Below are 21,139 nucleotides of genomic sequence, written 5' to 3' on the forward strand. Positions count from 1 at the left end.
TTATAACTGCACCTCTTAATGTTTGTACATGTAAACAAAGTGCACCACTTAAGGGGAGGGGAACACTGCTTGGACCAAGGTAAAGTAAAAATGTAGTGTAAAACTTTATGAAAGAAAACACAGCTAGCATAAAACTAGAAAAATAAGTCAGGTTCTCTACGGGGGATGTGGGAGTGTTATTGAATAACTCCTGACTGTTGTCATGGCAAAGTTTTCACACCGCTCCTGTTTCCTCACAGCTGTAGATCCAAGTTAAAAAAGCAGCGAGATCGTCTCGACTAATTCCGGCACATTCTCAGGCTCTGTTCATAGACGAGCACTCTCCACCCCTGCTGCACGTGCCTAGGAGCTCAAGGCTGACGCGGGAGTCATAGTTGCTTGGTATCTGTCATCAAAACAGGCGCTTTAGTATTTGGGTGCGCTGCGGAGCATGCTGGGAACAGCCAACCGCCTGGAGGCCTTCGGATAGGTCACCTGTTCCCCAGCTGCAGGCTGGCGTTGGGGTGCAGGGCAGGGCTTCGTAGGCTAAAGGTGTCCCCACCGGAGGAGTGGCGGGACGGGGCCTTCCCGCCCACCAGCGATGGCTCCGCCTCCTTGATCTCCATGGCGCGCTTGTAGAGCTCGGCTGCCTTTTCGAAGTCCCCCTCCTCGTAGCTGTGGGGAAACACGAAAGACACCGTGTAAAACACCACGCTGGACCGTACAGTCCAAGCAAGCAGAGAACTCTGCTAAATAAATATGAATGGTGGAAAACAGATCAAGTAACAATGGGTAAAATTCTGGGTTTTTCCCCCCACGGCCACCTCAGTACAGCCAGGTTTTTGAGTGTCTCTCCCACGCGCGGGTGCGAGCGGCCCAGACTGTCCTCGTAGATCTTCAGGGCCTGTTCATACAGTGGCAGGGCTTCACCGTGGTGCTTCTGCCAGGGAAGATACGGGGGGGGGGGGGTACGTTATATTTTACTCACTTTTCATTTATCTGATGCTGGTTTCCAAAGCTACTTACAATCATTCACCCATACAACTGGGTAATTTTACTGGATCAGCTTAGGGTAAATACGTTGCTCAAGAGTATTACAGTAGGAGGTGGGATTCAAACCTGTCACCTTTGGACCCAAAGTGTCAGTTTCTCATCTTTGACTGTAGTGGGGGTAAAAGTGACTGGAGTCATGAGTAAAATGTGTTAAAAACAGACATGCGGCCCCAGGACTATTAGTACCTCACTGTGCATGAACGCTTTTCTCTGAGGACAACCGACAATAAGATGGGAATAATGTGGTACCAGACGCTGAGTCATGTGAGCCAACCAACCAACCAACCAACCAATCTCAACAACCGCTTGTCCCGAGTGGGATCGTGGTGAATCAGAGGCCAACCCACCAGCTGGCAGTAGAGCACAGCCAGGTTGACCAGTGCTGTGGCCACACTGGGGTGTTTGGGTCCAAACGATTTCTCCCTGATCTCCAGCGCCAGCTCATAGAGGGGCACCGCCTTCTCCAGCTTCCCCTGTACGAGAACAACGGCCACGGTTAGGGTCGGTACCACAGAATAAAACAAAACAGATCAAAAAATAATTAATAGTAAGATGAATGATCGTTGATAACACAATGTAGCAAGACTTTTCAAAGATCTTAGTTCTATGTCGATGTTTGCATTGATGACAGTTAGTTATAAGTTTACTGATTACAAAAATACCACCAGTTCTTCTAGAGTGTCAGTTTTAGTTTGGTACTTTACAGCCGTTGGAAAGTTCTAGAAAGCACCAGATCCTAAAACATACCGGAATATTCTGGAAAATGGTGCCAAAATTCACAAAAATTTGCTAATTTCAAGAAAATTGAAAAGCGTGATTAATCTAACAAAACTGAATGGAAAAAAAATTGTTAAACTGTGTAATAATTCTAAATGTGGAAGGCAAAAATGAGGCAGTACCAGGAGCCCTGCCCACTCAGAGCCCCGCCTACTCACCCTGCGCTTGTAAAGCATGGCCAGGTGCTTGACAGTGTAGGCCAGCGATGGGTGGTCTGGAGCCAGGGCGCGGCGCCGGATGTCCAGCGCGCTCTCGTAGAGCTCCTCGGCGCGCTCGTACTCCCGCCGCTCGCAGTGCAGCGCCGCCAGGTTGTTGAGCGACTGAGCGCAGTCCGGGTGGTCGGGACCCAGGACTCGGCGCCGCATCTCCAGAGAGCGTGTGAGGAACACCTTGGCTGCGCTACAGCATCCAGAGTGGAACAAAACCATACTGGTGACCAGAAGGTTGTAGGTTCACACCCCTAGAGGGGGGAAAAAGGCCTCCACACCTTACACACAGTCTCCTCGCCTTTTAAACGCGAGGGGAAACAGTCTCGTCATAACTATACATTTCTTAAATAAATTCAAGCTCTCTTCCCACTAAGTTGATAAAAGCTGCAGAAATCAAATGTTTTACACAACATAACAAAAAATTATATAGATTTTTTTGCCGATTGCTGTTTGATTTGTAGTGGGGGGTGCGGTGGCGCAGTGGGTTGGACCGCAGTCCTGCTTTCCGGTGGGTCTGGGGTTCGAGTCCCGCTTGGGGTGCCTTGCGGCGGACTGGCGTCCCGTCCTGGGTGTGTCCCCCTCCCCTTCTGGCCTTCTGCCCTGTGTTGCCGGGTAGGCTCCGGTTCCCCGCGACCCCGTATGGGACAAGCGGTTCTGAAAATGTGTGTGTGTGTGTGTGTGTGTGTGTGTGTGTGTGTGTGTGTGTGTGTTTGATTTGTCCCGCGAACATCCAACATTCCTCATCTGTGTTATTCATCACCAACACTCAGGGAAATGGAGTGTGAGCTGTAAACACTGTTGAGGTGAGTTGAATTAATGCGGTCTCACGCTCCCATTGTGTTCGGGTGAGCTTTACTGCCAACTAGTGGTCAGGTGCATAAATGCAGGCTGATGATGCTCCACAACTGGGCTCAAATTCTAGAAAATATTTGACCGGTGAAGAAAATATACCAAAAAATAAATAACTGAACTGGAAACTGGAAAAATGACTACATCTTGAATGTTTGTAACTCCAGCGTTCGTACCGTGAGGAACCTGTATTACGTTTACACGCTGGACAAAATGGAGAGTCACCTTGCATAAGTGTTAATGTCTAATTGAGAATGAAATTAAATGATATTAATTAATAAAAGGACGGTGAGAGAAACGCTGTCACTGTCCCCAGTACACAGTACCAGCAAGGGGCGCCAGACTCACTCCAGGTTGTTCTGCAGGTAGTAAAGCACTCCGAGCTCATTAAGGGTCCTGGAGCAGTCGGCCGAATCCTTGCCTAGGGTGAGCTCCTCCAGCTGGAGCGCTCGCCGGCGCAGCAAGGTGAAACCGTACTGTGGGGGGGGCATGCCACCAACTCATAATTTACATTGATTCATTGTTAACAAAAAAACAAAACTGCATTTCATTAATAGAGATGTAGATGCAGGTATGTGATTAAAAGAGTACCACCAATGCCAGCGTTTAACCACATTTACTGATTTTATATACAACAAATAACTAAAGGCAAGTTTATGGAGCAGATCAGGAGAGAAGTGGGTCTCAAAGTGATCTGTTCTGAGACTCCTCTGCCAGAACCTGTCCAGAAAACGCTGCACGCAGCAACGGTGAGCAGAGGAGTGTTTTCTAGCAGGAACACTCCAAAACCCGTCTGTCGTACCATGTTCCCCTTCTGGCGGGCAGCCTTCTGGCGGATTTTCAGAGCCCTCTTCCTGAGCTTGTCAGCCTGCTCGTACCTGCGGAGGGAGTGTGTGATCAGCGTTTGGATAGCACGGCCTGGAAAACGCACACGCGCACGCACGTAGAGAAGCAGACACACACTTGTTCTGCTTCTGGTAGAGCAGGGCGAGGGAGTCGAGCTCGCGAGCGACGCTGGTGTGTTCGGAGCCATAAGCGTTCTCTCCGATCTCCAGCGCCTGCTTGTACAGCTGCTCGGCGTTGCCCAACTTGCGCCACTGCACATAGACCCCGGCGAGCTGGTGGAGGGAGCGCGCCACGCTTGGGTGGTCCGGGTCCAGCGCCGTCTCCCGGATCTCCAGAGACCTCTGCAGGGGAGCCACGGCCTGCGCCAGCAGAGAGACACAGACATACAGAGACAGACAGACCGAGAGAGAGCGAGAGAGAGAAAGACGGACAGTAATTTGAGGTATGAGTTTGTTAGGCTGCTTTAATTATCTCTACTGTACACATTTTAATCAACTGATTATTTGTTTTTATTACAAAATTCTGTTGTCCATAAAATTGCTCAACCATGGCTTGGACAATACTAGGGTAAAAATGTGTCAAGGCACACACACACACACACACACACACATTTTCAGAACCGCTTGTGCCATACGGGGTCACAGGGAACCGGAGCCTACCCGGTAACACAGGGCGTAAGGCCGGAGGGGGAGGGGACACACCCAGAACGGGACGCCAGTCCGTCGCAAGGCACCCCAAGCGGGACTCGAACCCCAGACCCACCGGAGAGCAGGACTGTGGTCCAACCCACTGCACCACCGCGCCCCCATTGTGTCAAGGCAATAAAGCATAATACATTACATAGAAACAGAGAGAGAAACACACACCATTATACTCACTGCAGGCCTATCAGGTCATACTGAACAGCAGGTAGTGCAGTGGTTAAAAGAATACGGATTCGCAAGTGACAAAATAATACCAACTGCAACAAACGATAATAAAATCATGTCTTGTGTATCTTAAATAAATGAAAAAAATACATTTACATGTATTAATTTGGCAAATGGTTCTCTCCAAAGCTCCAAAACATAAAGAAAACAAAACTATACAGCATGCTCCTTTGAACATTGTACGTATAATAATAATAATAATAATAATAAAAGCTACTTTGATACTTACAGACATCTTTTCAAGCAGTTCAGGCACCACAACTATGGTTTCTTGTATGAGTAAGACTACAACAGTGGTTGGACAAAGATGAGGTCTCTCGGGGTGGAGCTAAGGTGGGGCCAAGGCGGAGCTAAAGCAGAAATAAGGCGGAGCTAATACAGGGCTAAGGCGGGGCTAAGGGGCATGTACCTGGCTGAGCAGGCCCAGGTCCTTGAGGAAGCGTCCCAGCGTCTCGTAGAGGTTGGCCAGGCGGGTCATGCTGTCCTCGCCCTCGCAGCTCTTCTCGTACTGCTTCAGCGAGTCAAAGTACTCGGCAGCCATGGAGCCCTTGTCCCTGCCCACGTACTGCCAGTAGGACAGCAGCTCCGAGAAATGGCCCCTGGGAGTGGCGCACGACGCGGGGAGTCACAGGGACAAAGTGTCAATGGCTACTAAGACAGCGGTGGGCGACCCCAGGGCGACTTCGTAAAAATGATTAATGATAATCAAGTAATGTCATAAATATTCCCAACAATTTCTGAACCGATGTCGCCTATGAAGACGATCTCCATCAAGCAGCTGAACTGAGAACTGTGTTGTGTTCGAATTTTGAGCCACACCAGTCAAATCTAAACAAAATAAATTCATCTAGAAAAAAAAAAGTGCGTCCAATCAAATGCGGACGTTTTGTATATACAGACACCTCTCTACTTACGTAAATTCGACTTACGTAAACGCGGATTTACGTAAAAAATTCCCTCCACACACATTACTTACGGGTAGCGCTTTTATTTTACGCAAAACATCTGAAACACGTTAAGCTCAAGTCGGCGTAACCAGACGAGGCGGGAAGCCGCATCTTCCCAGTCCCCGCGTGTTTTGAGCCTTGACCACATCTCCTATCGTTAGTGTAGTGCTTTTTTCCCATATTTTTTTACCCATTTCATTATTCGCAATGCAAATGTACGGCAATCGATTTGGAGATGAAACTGAAAACAGTAAGAAAGTATGGAGGAGGACAAAGATTATTGTCTATAAGAAGGGGAACAAGCCAAGGTTTAGCAGTATCGACTAGAAATATGATAGTGAAGGATGCTGCACGTATAAAGGCGCAGTAAAAGGAACCGCTAGCATGAAAACTACATTAATAACGAAGAAACATTATTAACGAAAAATTATTATGTTGAATGGTGGGGGAGGAGGAGGAATCCGACATACGTAACTGTTGACCTACGTAAGGGGCTGAAGAACGGTCTATTTGTGTAAGTCGAGGGGTGTCTGTATGTGACTTTGTGTATCAGAGTTCTGAAATGTAATTATGAAAAGAAAAAAACTGGTTGCCCACCCCTATACTAAGGCAACTACAGAAAACAGACACAAACGAACGCAAAAAGGCAAAAGATATGAACAAACTCAAGTAAAAGTCACATAGACATAAACCGACAAACAAACGTCTCCTGACCTTTTGTAGAGGTTCTGGGATACGAAGAGGTTGAGCAGGCTGTGCTGAAGCTTGGCTTTGTCCTCCTGTTGCAGGAAGAGCCACGGCAGCTCGTCCGCCACCCGCCACGTAACCCTGTCCTCCCTGTGCCGCCGCAGTGGATGATGGGTAACAAGATGCAGACCAGTCTGTTCAGACCTCAGTTCATCTAGTAAACGCTCAATTTCCGAACGGACCGTCGGACGCCTCCACGAATTACCCGGGAAGTGACGATATCCGCGTAGAGATTCGCTTCGGGTTCCGAGAATTCGATTTTATGACGAGTTTCATTCAATACCCGGATTTCGTCCTACGACGTATTTCTTTGCATTTACGAGGACTGAATTTGGAGTTTTCCCAACAGCCTTGTGGTGCGAGACCAGAGCGACCATGGGGGGGTCTTCTTCTCAATCTCATCCTCTTTGTTTGCTAGTTTCACCTGTTATAATCTCAGTGATCATGTCCCCGTTTGGACTGTCCAAACCATGTCCACTTGTCCGCTGTGCGTCGATTCATTTTCATTGATTTCTGTTGCCTTTATCCTTGTTTTTTCCCCACTAAATGTTCAATCAATGTATGAAAAGAGTACAGCGTTTTATGTTTTCTTTCTAAGCTTTTGTCAAGTGTACTGTACATAATAGTTATTATAGAGCCGAATGAGCGCAGGTGCACAGTCATCCAATATTAGAGTAATTAGTGAATGGCGGCTGCCTTGTTATACTGATTTATGATATGATGTTAACTACTGAAACAACTGTGTCCATTTCAATGGGATTTGGTGATATTTTAGGTGTAAATGGCCTACTTTGGGGCTCAAGAACACATAAGAAAATTTACAATTGAAACTAACAGTATGTCTTTGATTTATGACTATTCACCCCACAAAGGGACTTTTAGAAACTAATTACCCGCACAAGGAGTGCTGAGGGTGTATTTAAAACCCACATTGTGTATATGGAGTGCACAGCAATAAGAAGCAAACCTGAGTTGGCGACTGAAGTACTGGATAAGCCTCTCTCTGCACACTGATGTACTGGTCTCCGTGTCCATGTACTCCAGTCGTACCGCCTCCCCGGCCTGGAGGGGAACAAGGGCACGGACTCACTCTTCAGAAGCTATGTTCCTCCCCAGAAACCACACACGTCCCACTGGAAAGCCACGCATTTATTCGCCTCTTTCTTCTTCTATGATCCCATCTTCCCTCTAGGGGGTTTGAGACTCCCGGGATCACAGCTCATACAAAGAGGCCCAGAGGAGGATGTTGGCGTCACACTGTTACTGAGCTCTTGGTCCACAGCAGTGATCTACAGGCAGGATGGATACTGAGCACATGCTCCTTCAATGATGGCTCCTTGGAAGGGCAATGTGGGGTGGGAGGTGGGGGGAGTTGCTTCCATCCTTATGTTCGCAATAATCATTTCTTTCTATTCCCTCAAAAGCACCTGGGAAGCAGAAAGTCTAAAACCTGCCCGACACATCAGCACAAACTCATATTCAATAGATAACAAAGCACGGGTCTCACGGCCATAGACTTGTAATCCGAAGGTCACGGGTTCAAATCCCAATCCTGCTGTAGCGCCCTTGATCAAACTACTTACCTTCAATCGATACGGTAAAGTTACCCTGCAGTATGAACCGCGTAAATCATCATAAAAGTTGTCGATGTAACCCTGTACGTCACCGTGAACAAAAGAGTCCTGTAAATAAATGTTAATATTCCGCACAATGCGAGGCTCTGGAATCATCACCCCCATTTACCCAAAAAATAATAGCCCGGGTACTGGGACCCACCTGCAGGTGCTGGAACTTGAGGAGGCCGCAGCCGAAGGCCACGATGCGCAGTCTTTGCAGCCGGTGCAGCAGCGAGGTCAAGACGGGCCAGGCGAGGTCGGGGAAGAGCTCCAGCAGCTCAGACTCGCTTACACCATTGTGGCTGACACAGATCAGACACACCACCTGCAGAAGACACACTGGGTCTTTCCCAGCACCTCCTCTCAACCAACTCCCTGCTGTTCTGATTTACAAATATATATTTATCAGACAGTTTTCTCCAAAGGGATTTGGAATTAACTCTATGCAGTGTTATCAGCCCACACACCTAATTCACGGCAGTGACTTACACTGCTAGATACACTACTTACTCTGGGTCACTCATCCATACATCAGTGGAACACACACAGTCTCTCTGTCACTCACACACATGGGTGAACCTGAACAGCATGTCTTTGGACTGTGGGAGGAAACCAGAGCACCGAGAGGAAACCCAAACAGACACACGGAGAACATGCAAACTCCATACAGACTGAGCGGGGATCGAATCCACGTCCTCTTGCACCATCCAGGTGCCGTGAGACAGCAGAGCTATTCGCAGTGCCACCATGCCACTCGTAAATTATTGTGATAAACGTGGTGACGTTTAAAATTCACTATTAGTAAATGTCAATTGGCAGTTGAGGAGAGGAAAAAAAAAAAAAAAGCTCCCACAGCAAAGGACAAATAAAACTCAGCGGGCCCCAAGTACCAGTGGCAGCTCACCCCTCCAGGGCATCCTAATGTGGCGACCTGAGATTACTCAAATGGTTATTGAAAGGCAATAACAACTGACACTACATGCCATCCCATCAAAGGATTCCAATCCTAGTCCCAGGTATAGCAGTTTTAACCGAATTCATTGTTTGGCTGCAATTTTTCAAATGAAAGATACTCAGTAGATATAGATCTCGAATATTATTATCATTTACCTCCTTCATGATAAGTTTCTCCCTGTCGGTGCTCAGTGTGTCCATGATGACCCGGAGCCCTAGTCTGTACAGAGACACCGTGTCCTGGCACTGCACGCACTGCTCCAGGGTACGATCCAGCACACGGGACCTGTGGGTGTGTGTGAATACAGTCAAAGAGACACTTGATTCACAGGATTCTCACATTACGAACAATCCAAACGGCTGGAAGTTTTAGAAGATACAAATGTATTTTAGCAAAGGCGTTTTCTTCCTTTATCTATTTTAGAAATTTCAATGTGTAGCGAAAGGAAACCTGTGTTTCCTGCATGTGGGGGCAGATGGTTGTGGAAAGAACGTCTACCTTTGGACTCTAAGGTCGCAGGATCAAATCCCACCTTCAGCTGCAGTACCCTTGAGCAAGGTACTTACCCTAAATTACTGCAGCAAAATTACCCTGCTGTATAAACAGGTGAATAATTGTAAGTAGCTGAACATTGTATGCTACGGGTTAAAGCGTCAACTAAATGAATAAATGTGTTTATGCACTGATGTAATAAATGACAGTAAAGAGCAACAGGACAGGAGTGTGGAACTGCCTTAATTCAACTCACTTCCACATTGTTTACAGCCCAGGTCTGGTGTTCCTGAGCGTTTGTAATTCTAATACTGCCAATATGAAAAGGTGAACTGTTGCTATAGAAACAAAAGTTACGAGAAAATGGCTATTGATGAACTGATCAATAAATTCGTATTTGTGAAGACAAGGTATTTGTATTTAGTCATTTAGTTTTAATACAGTTAGAAATTATGAAAATGGTAGAAAAATTAACTGAAAGCCTTACAAAGATATTTTTACCTTTATTTATTTATCAGACACTTTTGTCCAAAGCAACTTCCAATGAACTCTGTGTAGTGTTACCAGCCCACACATCTTATTCATCGCAGTGACTTACACTGCAAGATACACTCCTTACAATGGGTCACTCATCCATACATCAGTGGAACACACACTCTCTCTCTGTCACATACACACTATGGGGGAAACTGAACAGCATGTCTTTAGACTGTGGGAGGAAACCAGAGCACCCAGAGGAAACCCACGCAGACAACATGCAAACTCCACACAGACTAAGCAGAGATCGAACCCACGTCCTCTCGCACCACCCAGGCGCTGTGAGACAGCAGTGCTACTCGCTGTGCCACCGTGCCACCACAGAATATTCCCTACTTTAAGGGGAGAAGCGTCAAGCACAGACTCACTCACTCTGAGATCATTTTGGCCAGGACAGTGACATAGAGTGCGCTGCAGGTGGATGCTGATCGGCAGTGACGTTCTAGCTTCTTCTCCTGTCAGATCAGAACCGGCAGACAGACACGGACCAATCGGATCAGAGATGAACCGATAAAATCAGAATAAGGTCAGACATGGACCAATCAACTCAGACCTGGGAAGGATATGGGCAGCTGGTTAGTGTTTAGAGATGCTGCGTTTGGAAATTTGCAGGTTCACATCCCACCTCCAGCTGTAGTACCCTTGAGCAAGATACTTATCCTACATTTACAGTTACATTAATTTATTTAGCAGATGCTTTTCTCCAAAGCGACTTCCAATGGATACTGTATAGTGTTTCAGCCTTTACCCTAAGCTGCTCCAGTAAAATTGCCCAGTCGTATGGGAAAATAGAGCGCTAAGCCGTTTACAGTTAAGTCGCTTTGAAGAAGAGTCAGCTAAATGAATTAATGTAATGTAATGTAATGTAATGTAAACATGGACGAATGAGATCAGAGCCAAATTAGACCAGGGCCAATCAGAGCAGAGCTAGCATGAGAGACACTGACCAATCAGATCAGACTCGTGTGCCAATACAAATGATCATATCGACCAAAGGATACTACAGCGAAACCGAGAACTATCCAGCCGCAGCCCGGATGGCGGTGGTGTCACACCTGCTCGCGACTGAGTTTGACCTGTGCCCCCTGGCACTCGGCAGCGATCAGAGCCTTCACGTCCTTGGGGTTCAGGGGGTCCAGGTGGAGCGTGGGCCACAGTCTACGCCAGGCAGAGGAGGAGTCCGAGTTAGATTAACTGCACAGCGCCACAGCAAGCCTTGGACTTGAGTGACATGAATTTAAAGGTCATGCGATCAGTCCATAGCCAATACGTTTTAGTCGTGCCATGACGGCACATTAGTTAATGAGCTGGATTTGAGTGTTGCAGGTTCAGCTTGTCTGTTGGCACACCACACAACGACACCTGACAAAGGCAATGTCTGCCAGGAGTGCTCCTCAGCAGGCCCAACTGCAGCTGCTCTGCAATATGAACCTGTACAGGAAGTAAAGGAGCTGCATGCATCGCTTCCTCTTTTGTTCCGCAGCACGCACCTCCACGCCTGGGGGCAGGTCTCGACGTTGACCGACACCACCGCCCGCACGTTCACTGGCAGTGGATCGATCAACCACTTCATGTGCCTCTCTGCATGCTGCCAGGAGACATGGAGACAGGGGTGAGTCTGAAGGAGGTGTCTTATGAAATGGAAATTACCGTAAACATGGGTACTACCACCTGTCACCACCCCAACATTTTAAAAATGCCCATTGTTAGTTATTACTTTAAAGACGGTTCTGGAACTGTTTAAAAAAAAAAAAAGATGACCGGGAAGGTGAAAATCTAAAACAGGTGTGAACATCCCTGGTCCACAGAGAAACTCCTCCCATTGCTGACGTCACAGGTCCTCCAAAATGAGATGCAGCACCTGAATCTGGTCGATGGAGTCGATGATGACGATGATGTTGCCGTGGTGACGTGCAGACAACCTCTCCAGCCAGCGCGGGAACTCCTCCAGGATCTTACAGGGGTCCATTGATAGGCCTGAGATGGACCAGAAGTGCTGCAGGAGCTGGGGCAAGACAGGAGGACACATTTTACACATCTGCCCCTTCGATCATTCAATCAATCAATCAATAGAAGTTTGAATGATTCAATTCACATATTTTCAATTAGCTGATACTTTTCTCCTAAGTGACTTACAGTGTACAACTACTTGTAATGATTTGACAATTTAGAAAGCTTGGTGTTTTCTCTCTATTATCAGTGTGAGTCCCTTGTTCAATGGAATTACTCCATGGGGGGGATTAGAACCTGGGTTCGATTTCACTATAGAACAATTTATATCCTCCTGAGACCTAGCTATTTATTTCTGAGCCCTCTAGAGGACTTTTGATTTCACGCGTACTTCCCAAACTCTACAGTGCTGAGTCCTAAAGCATCATGTAGAGGACATTCTATGCCCTTCAATGTCACCACATCATTGGGGTTGGGGCTTAGACAACCTTCTAGAAATCCTGAAAATGTGTCCAATCTGAGAAATTAATAAAACCATCTTTTACTTGGGCTAAGGACAGTGAAACTGCCACAACAGCTAATTTCACAGAAGAAATAATACAAAAAGTTTGCTGGGGAAAAAAAAGAAAAATTATTCCAAGATTACATCCTGATGAAATCAATCAAGGAGGATTCTAGGAAAAACATTATGCAAGAAATATTATGTGGTAACATTATCAAATTGGGACTTGCACACTGATTAAAACATGTAGAAGCCTGTTCTGATTTTATTTGAAACGTCTTGACGAATAAACGAAACTCTGATTTCGCCTCTAAGAGCTGGACGAGACGGTCCTCACCTTGACCGTGAGCCGTTTGATCAGGAGCACCGGCTCCGCACTGTTGGACAGAGGGCGTCCCACAAAGTGGTACAGGATCAGCGTGTCCGGAGAGTGCTTCTGCTGGAACTCGATCCTTCGGACAAGTGGACTCGATAAGAGGATCTGCTTACAAAATTTCCAGGAAGCTCAGGCTTCACAAAATTATACGATGTAATGAAGACCAGGGCTGGATGGTGTACAGAGGTAAACTGATGGGAGGGAGAGGTACTCAGGTTTAGGTTTACCATTTTGAAAGGAGGAGGGTCTTCCCTGAGCCCGGCCCCCCCGAGATGAGAAGAGGGGGGATGGGTGGGGGCGCGGCCACCATGTCGTTCAGACGCTCCATGTACTGCAGGTGGAGCACAGGGTGCATTATGGGCAAGAGGTTCCAATGCAAGGAGTCTGCTGTTAATTACAGCAAATATATACATAGATACAGCAACATCTATTCATTTAGATGATGTCCTTCTCCAAAGCAACTTATAATGTTAATCTACCTACAATTATTTACCCATTTATACAGCTGAGAAATTTTACCGGAGCAATTTAGGGTAAGTACCATGCTTACTGCTACTGGACATTCAAACCTGCAACCTTTGTGTCCAAAGGTCACAGCTCTAACCACTACGCTACCAGCTGTCCCCACATGTACACCTATATACATGTATAAATACACAAATCAATATATCACTCAAAGTAGCCATACACTGAAGTTTTAACCTGAACTTATGTTGAAGGTAAAAAGTGTTGTTTCGAGCTGTCTAAAGGTGCAGGTGACGGCATTCATTAAACAACCAAACAATACTCGTGATCTGTTACTGTGGCCAGACACGGGCAGCAGCGCCACCTTCTGGCAGCCCGTTGGGGTGGGCAGCGCTGCGGCCTGCTGGAAGGCCTCGGCTTGCTCCTGTTCGTCGTGCAGATCCCACGGCACGTCGCCAAAGTCGTCCTCCTCGCCCCCCTCCCCTTCGGCCAAGCAAGAGACGGCGCTCTCTCCATCGGCCATCTCCTGGCCCAAGAGCTCCTGGCGGAGAGCAGGGAACAATAAGTTCCAAAATGACAACAGTGCTTCCCACAGCTTAGTGGAAAAGGGTTATTTCACTTATTTACCCATTTATACAGCCGGGTAATTTTACCGGAGCAATTTACAGCAGGCATCTTGCTCAAGGGTACTACAGCTAGAGGTGGTATTTGAACCTGCAACCTTTGGGTCCAAGGGCAATACCTCTAACCACTACGCTACCAGCTGGCCAATAAAATTTACATGAGAAGATTCAGTTCTGTATCCCTTCACACACTCCTACAGCCTGAGCTCTAAGGCAGGACTTTTGGAGCAACCTGCCTACTCAGTTCACCAACATGAGCACAAGTCTGTTCATAACTTCATTTGTTTGTAAATTTACATATTTAGCAGATGCTTTTCTCGAAGCAACTTGTAATGATAAGCTATCTACAAATATTTACCCACTTATACAGCGGGGTAATTTTAATGGAGAAACCAAGGGTAAGTACCTTGCTCAAGGGTACTATGACAGCAGGTGATATTTGAACCAGCAACCTTTGGATGCAAATGCAGCAACTATAACCATTACGCTATCACCTGTCTTTATGACTCCACCCGTATCTTCTTCACGAGACCCTTTTGTATGTATGATTACCAACACCAACCCCATACCAGCTTCGTTTCCCCCTCCACCAATGAAATACCAGCTTTATTACCCTTTCCACCAATCACCACTTTCAAATTTGCTCCAATACTGACTCCACCAGCCCCATACCTGTTTGATAACCTTCTCCAACTGAGCATGGATGAGAGATGCTCCCTCTTCGGAGTCCCCACTGTTCTCTATCACCTGCAGCAAATATGTGAGACACACTCAACCCAGTTCCAATCTTTTCAAGTAGTTCATTACACTACGTATCAGTCGTTTGTTATGTATGTACATAGTATGTATTCACCCATAATGCTAAACTCCAGATGCTGCCCAGGTTCAAAACCATGGTAATAAGGGCATGAAATGAAAATGACAATGACATAACCCCCAGTGCCACATGGAGGCACACCTTGACTTTGACGGCCTTGTCTGCCGCAGTCACCCTCTCGACCAACTCCCTGGCCGGAGCAGACAGGGAGACGCTCTCCCCACCGCGGAGGTACAGCAGCAGGGGACGAGCTTCGGGGTTCTTCACAAAAGCCTCCTCAGCATCTTCCACCAGTGAGCTGGACAGGGACAGGGACAGGGGAGAAGAAGCTGGGATTTGGGACTGAACACAGCACTGTCATGAGACCTCTAGCAGCAAGGGGGCAGCAGAGATTTCCTTCGTTCAATGTCCCTCCTCTTCCCATAAATATCATTTAAAAATATTGTCTGCTGTTAAGCTCCTTAGCGTCTGCCTTTTTCCAAGGTGAGTCACACAGCTGCAAAGTTTACATTTTACTCGTTTTAACAGTGTGATCCTGGTGTGGCAGCTGCTCCACGCAGGACAGGAAAGCCCTGCAGAAGGTGGTTAAATGCTGTAAGAGTGTTCAACACACACTAATGTACAGTATCAACTATGATATTGGACTTTACGCTGCCATTTTTTGCAAATCTGATCCCTCCAAGCACATAACTTGTATTGTAACTTTTAATTAGTCTGGCTATTTATTGTTATTGGCATTATTTGTTGCTTATTTTGTGCATAGTACTATCTATTGTGTTGTCTATAGTCTGTGGATAAGCATTCAAGCAAGAATTTCACAGTACTTTGCACACGGTACTTGTACTTATGACAATAAACCTTGCACTTGATGTTTTTAAGGAGTGTAAAAATACGTATAAGAGCGACCGGTACCTTGTCACGGAGGATCTGAGCAGCAGCACGCACACGGAGCTGCGCTCGATCTCCTGCCGACGCTCTGCCACATAGCTACCTGCGCTCTCCGCAGGGAAGCTGGCGGTCACGTAGAAATGGCCCAGGCCCTCGCACAGCTTCCGGAGCCTGGCTGAGTAACTCTGGTTCGCACAGAGAAGGAGATGAGCTCACAAAACAGCACACTCCAATGGACAGAGTCTGCAGGACAAAATACTCAGATTTACTGGCATCAACAGAAACACAGCAGCACTGATTTCAACCAATGGGGGCTGTCTCATGTACATAAATTTGCATAACAGGAAGAGGATATAATGCTTAAGTATCATTCCGGGTTATGGTTACGGATTATATAATGTGCAAATATAATCCATGGTTACGGTGGGAGTTGAGAGTTAGAGATGTAAGGTATAAATACTATCGAGGATGCCCACCCTGACAAAGATGTCCACCTCAGTCTGGGTCTCCGAGGTGTGCATGAGATAGCAGCGTACTGTGTTGCTCCACAACACCTGGGACACATGTGGTGAGACCTGCAGCAAGCTGGCCACCGCTGAGTCCCAGTCATCTGAAACAAACACACCGACACACGTAAACAGTGCTCAGTTTCAGCGCCAGAAAGGCATCAGTAACTGACCGAGTGATCAACATACGCTCCAAGTAAGGGTTCTGACCTCTGCTAACGTTGGCAAAGGGGCCCTCCACGTCGATCAGGCTGTGGGCGAACTCGGGGCCTCTGAACGTCTGCTGCAGTTGCATCATGCTGCCCATAGAGGGTTCGCTGCCCAAAACAGGGCCACTCCAGTACTCACACTGAGCCCCAGGAGCTTCAGAACAAAGAGGAGGAAATCGCACCTTTTTTTTTTCTTAAACAAAAATAAAACACACACGTAGAACTCTACTTCCGGTTTGAGCACCGACATCGGCCTTAGAAATACATCTCCGTGGCATCGCTCAGGGCAGCAGAAAAACAAGAAGCAAAACAGTGCCTCCACATCATGTCACTCCAAACAGCTAAAATTAAAGATGGGACATTTTTATTTTTGTTTTTAATATGTAGCAATGTGCATTCAGCGGGTGTGGAACATCACTTCCTGTACTTTGGTTTTCTTCTCAGCACTGTTGCGGTTTACTCATTTATCTGACACTTTGACAAGCAACTTACAAAGTTAGGTTTGTACACTAAAATACCGTTTTACCCACTTTTACAGCAGGGTAATTTTTACAGCACCACCTCAGGGTAAGTACTTTGACCCCTGAGCTAAGCACCTGGACTGGAGCCTGGCTCTAACCACTATACCACCCGCTGGCGCTCAGTCTGTGTTGAGATCTAAGGTCCCATGAGGCCGTACCCTCCACTCTCGTGTGGTTGTCATCCGAGTCAGAGTCGGCGGGGTCGTACACCTGAACCCCCTGCGCCTGCAGCTGCTGAAGTTTGGCCTCCAACTCTCGTTTGGCTCTCAGCAGGTCCTGAATCTCCTTCTCTTTTGTCTCGCGGAAGATCTGAGCATCGAGAACAAGAGAGGATGGATGGGTGAACAGCTACGGTCATGACAGCTGATGACAGACCGCACGGTCAACCACAGGTGGCTACGGCTGCTCACCTTGAACTGGCGCTTGACCTTATCACGGTCGTGCTCGAAAGTAGCGGCTCTCTCCATGGCCTGGTATTTGGCCTCCAGAGCACTCTCTCTTTCCCTCAAGACCTTCTGGTAGGTCTTCTGCAGGGCCTGCAGAGGATAAAAGCTAGGTCAGAAAGGCTATCACAGAGTGCCAATGCCTTGCTGCCAACTCCCACTTGCACCCCCTCTCACAGACCTATTACCGTTGGTTTTCAGACTTATCTCTAACTCCGCTGGGAGCTCTCTTCCACCTACAGCAAAAAAAGTCCAACTGAGGAGAACATCAAGGGAACAAAGAAAAAGGAGGACAGGGCAGATACCACCAGCAAAGGGGATGCAAAGCAAAGGGGATAGAAAGGGGAGGACAGACCATTTAGTGACAGGATCAAAACAGACATGTCACACCCACCAAAGGTCAGGAACAGCCTGCTAGAAGCAGGCCAGTGGTTACACATGTGGAACCCAACATGAATTCACCTCATCAGTCAAGTAGCATCGATACCAGATAGAGAAGAATGTGAGAACACATCCATCTGGGACAAAAGCAGTACCTCAAGTATACTAGCTTCCACATTTTACCTTCCTCTCCCATACATGGAGACCCCAAATGGTCACCAGATCAGCATCTCCTGTTGTATTACATGAAAATTTTATCTGTAGCATATTCAGCTCTGTACTTGGTGGAGCAGGGGGCAACGCTTGGCTTTCGATCTGCATTTGAACCCAGCTCTGCCTGTGTGGAGTTTGAATGTTCTCCTCGTGTATGATTGGGTTTCCCCCCACAGTCCAAAGACACATATGCAAGAAGGCAGTGGAAAAAAAATTCTTGTCCGTATGGAAACATGCATGTGGTTGTCAAGTCCACTGTGACTCAAGGCCAGTTACCCTATCCTACCCACCTGCAAACATGGGTAAAATATGAAGGATTAAACACTTTAATTATTAATTTTTTTAATGAATACTTTTCTCTAATGTGATGCTCAATATTAAGCAACTCCTTATACTGATTTATCCATTCGTGCAGCTGAATAATTCTTACTGTATCAACTCAGGGTAAATACCTTGACCAAGGGTACTACAGCAGGAGTGCTACTGGAATGGAGTTCCTTCAAGCACAAAACATGGCTCTAACCACTACTCTGTCAATTTTGACCTGATTAAGTCACTAATATGAAAGAATCTTGTAGCAATTAAATAAAGATGTAACTGCATCCCAGTCTGGACATGGACATAAAACCAACAACCTTTTTCAAACCCCACCTGCAGCTCGGCACGCAGCCTCTTATTCTCCTCATCCAGCTTGGCCTCTTTCTTCAGCATGGCAGCAACTTCATTGCTCTTGCTCACACGCAGGATCTCGTAGTCCTTGCGAAGGCGCTCCAGCTCAGCAGCGCACTCCAGGTCCACCGAACCGGTAGACTTGAAGCTAGCGCCGATGACACGTGGGCCGCGCCGGAAGGAACTGCGCACGAGGCGGGCCTTGGGCTTCACTTCCACAGGGATCTCGCAGGCCTCCCCACCCCCTCCCCCGTAGGCATCCTCGATGACCTCCCCGGGGCTCACCAGGGATGAGGCCGTGCCCATTCCGGCTCCACTCTTCTACACACGTTACCCGGGTCACGTTCTGACCCCCAATGAGCACAGCAGCAGAAGAGGTTGGGCGAGGCAAGGCTATAAACCAAAACACAGAGTTCTTAGGTGGAGTGAATTCTGCACACCTGACCAAGGTGCATTCACAAGGCTCATTAAGAACACACACACAGACTGAAACCACTCATCCCAACCAGGGTCGCGGCAAGTCGAAGCCTAACCCAGCAACACGGGGCACAGGGCTGGGGGGGAGGGGACACACCTAGGATGGGACGCCAGTCTGTGAAAGGCACCCCAAGCAGGACTTGAACCCCAGACCCACCAGAGAGCAGGCACGAGCTAAATCCGCTACACTGCCACATCCCCCCCCGATGATTAAGGAGAAGAATAAAATTTAAAAATCAAAGTCTGACTTTTACAGGCAAAGCATTTTGGTATTGTGTATCTTAGGAGTGTCGGTGCAAAAAGGATGTAGTAAAGCAGTTGTGAATTTGAGAATCACCTGCCCAGATGTGTGGCACTGACATCACCTTGGAGAAACAACTCGATATTCAAGAAGGATACTACCACTACTCCTCCCATTAGTGCTAATTATCATCACTGGACTAATTTTTAAAAAAAAAAAAAAAAAAACAGCACCACAGGACCATCACTCCTAACAAAAATTAACCTTAAATGCTAAATGGTTCGTACACCAAATATTGATGCAATAAAATGAGGGAATAGGCACCCGTGAACAAATTAATCAATAAAGCAGTTCTTTTTCTGTACAAACTAAGTCTTAGGTAAGTTATCTAAGAATAATAACTCTTTTTTTGTAAGAAGATAAAAGCCTTATTGATTAATAAAGAAAAATTACCAATTTGCCCACTTCCTCCCTCACCTTTCTAGTAGAAATTGTACCCATCATGATAATCACATTCATGGTGGGTAAGAAAGCATAACTGAAGACTTTCAAAACAAGTCACCTCAGTAACTCCCATTAATGCATCAACCAACGCACACTCACCTCGACGCAGAACATTGAAATAATCCTGAAATACGAATAACATCCGTGAAATTCCTGAACGGCAAGGGATGATGGGAAGGCTCTCCTCGCCTAATTTCTTAACATCCAAGCCTGCTGCTGCTGGGAGATTCTTTCACCCAAAAACCAACAGTAGGAATAAAACAAAAAATAAATGTGGACATGAATGGTTCGTTCTTTCAGTTTTGAAAACGTACCGTGGGACGTGGCGAATAACGGGTGAATAAAACTCTGTCCGGATAACACACACACCACAGTCCCGACCGTTATCAACTTTCAAGTTTAAAGCCACTTCAGCGTTTAACGTCACACGTTCGCACTGTACCGACTAGCATTCGACACATAAATTGTACAAACTTAGTTTTTTTGGACCAGTTATCATGGTGTCTTGAACGGGAATGTGAATATGGAATTTCCTAAAACGTCCCACATCCCCTGCTCCTTGGACTTCCCTGTTGCCCCGGCAACGAATGTATACTTCCGGCTAGGGGTTCTCAGAGAAGCCTAGCTAAGCAAGGATTTCGCGGGACCAGGGCGAGGCCCGCAGCAGAACCGTCTCGTCGGGCTTCCACGTTGCCCCGGTAACGGTCCTTCACTTCCGCGTACGGATCCGCACTGAGGACAAACCAGTCTAAAACGGTCGAAAAAAGGAGACTTGAATCTGTACTTTACAGCTTGTTTTCTAGATTCAATAAATCTTGTCCAGGATACACTGTCAGAGTGTAATAACATTTTATTTATATGCATTACAACACATAAACTCAGAGCAAACACATCTCTTTAGTTTTTATTTTAATAATTAAAATGTAGTAGAATGAGGAAAGAGACCAGAGACCTCCGCGACATTTAAAATAGTTATGCACAGTCCATATGAACATTAAAAATTGCTCATTTCTGGATGGTCTTATAAAGTAACTTTAAAATGTTTCAAAACTGCAGCGTGAGCTTACATCTAAACCTTGAGCTACAGAATGAAAAAGGAGTAGAAATGTTCTGGTAGGACATTTAGGCCAAGATGAAATTTCCATGAGCAGTTATAATGTCAAATGTAAGGAAACATGGCAGTACAGCAGAAAATCTGCATGTACACACAACACGTGAAGAGTTTGAACCTCTGTCAGACACAGCAGTTCTCAGCTCAAGTTGTAAAAGGTTAATTCATTTAATCGCCAGCAAATGTGGGTTAATGGAAAACCGGACAAGCATAATAAGACCTTTCAAGCTGCATGGTGACACAGAGCTATGAATTACACAGTGTGTGGGTTGTGGGTGCGAAATCCTCCGCTTCCGTATTTCATGAA

At 46.6% G+C, this 21,139-nt stretch overlaps 1 protein-coding gene across 2 annotated transcripts; it reads right to left on the reverse strand.

Annotated features, from left to right (window-relative positions):
• Positions 1 to 120: 120 nt before the first annotated feature.
• On the reverse strand, positions 121 to 20,287 carry nphp3 (nephronophthisis 3). Of its 2 annotated transcripts, none has more exons than XM_029254698.1 (28): positions 20,036 to 20,287; positions 18,482 to 18,892; positions 17,204 to 17,329; positions 16,952 to 17,102; positions 16,274 to 16,426; positions 16,034 to 16,167; positions 15,582 to 15,742; positions 14,811 to 14,967; positions 14,525 to 14,599; positions 13,594 to 13,770; positions 12,992 to 13,095; positions 12,726 to 12,840; positions 11,798 to 11,941; positions 11,427 to 11,524; positions 10,992 to 11,094; positions 10,309 to 10,391; positions 9,063 to 9,192; positions 8,113 to 8,277; positions 7,304 to 7,398; positions 6,304 to 6,426; positions 5,052 to 5,241; positions 3,831 to 4,072; positions 3,670 to 3,745; positions 3,216 to 3,343; positions 1,968 to 2,208; positions 1,380 to 1,505; positions 804 to 919; positions 121 to 654 (listed from the first exon to the last, which is right to left on the reverse strand). In XM_029254698.1, the coding sequence occupies exons 2-28, from the start codon at positions 18,803 to 18,805 to the stop codon at positions 471 to 473; spliced, it is 3,921 nt and encodes a 1,306-aa protein (XP_029110531.1). In that variant the 5' UTR covers positions 18,806 to 18,892; positions 20,036 to 20,287; the 3' UTR covers positions 121 to 470. The 2 variants fall into 2 exon arrangements, with proteins under 2 accessions (XP_029110531.1, XP_029110530.1); XM_029254697.1 differs by having other exon boundaries at positions 19,821 to 20,287.
• Positions 20,288 to 21,139: the final 852 nt, after the last annotated feature.

This window comes from Scleropages formosus, chromosome 9 (genome assembly GCF_900964775.1).
Source record: "Scleropages formosus chromosome 9, fSclFor1.1, whole genome shotgun sequence".
NCBI classification, from domain to species: domain Eukaryota; kingdom Metazoa; phylum Chordata; class Actinopteri; order Osteoglossiformes; family Osteoglossidae; genus Scleropages; species Scleropages formosus.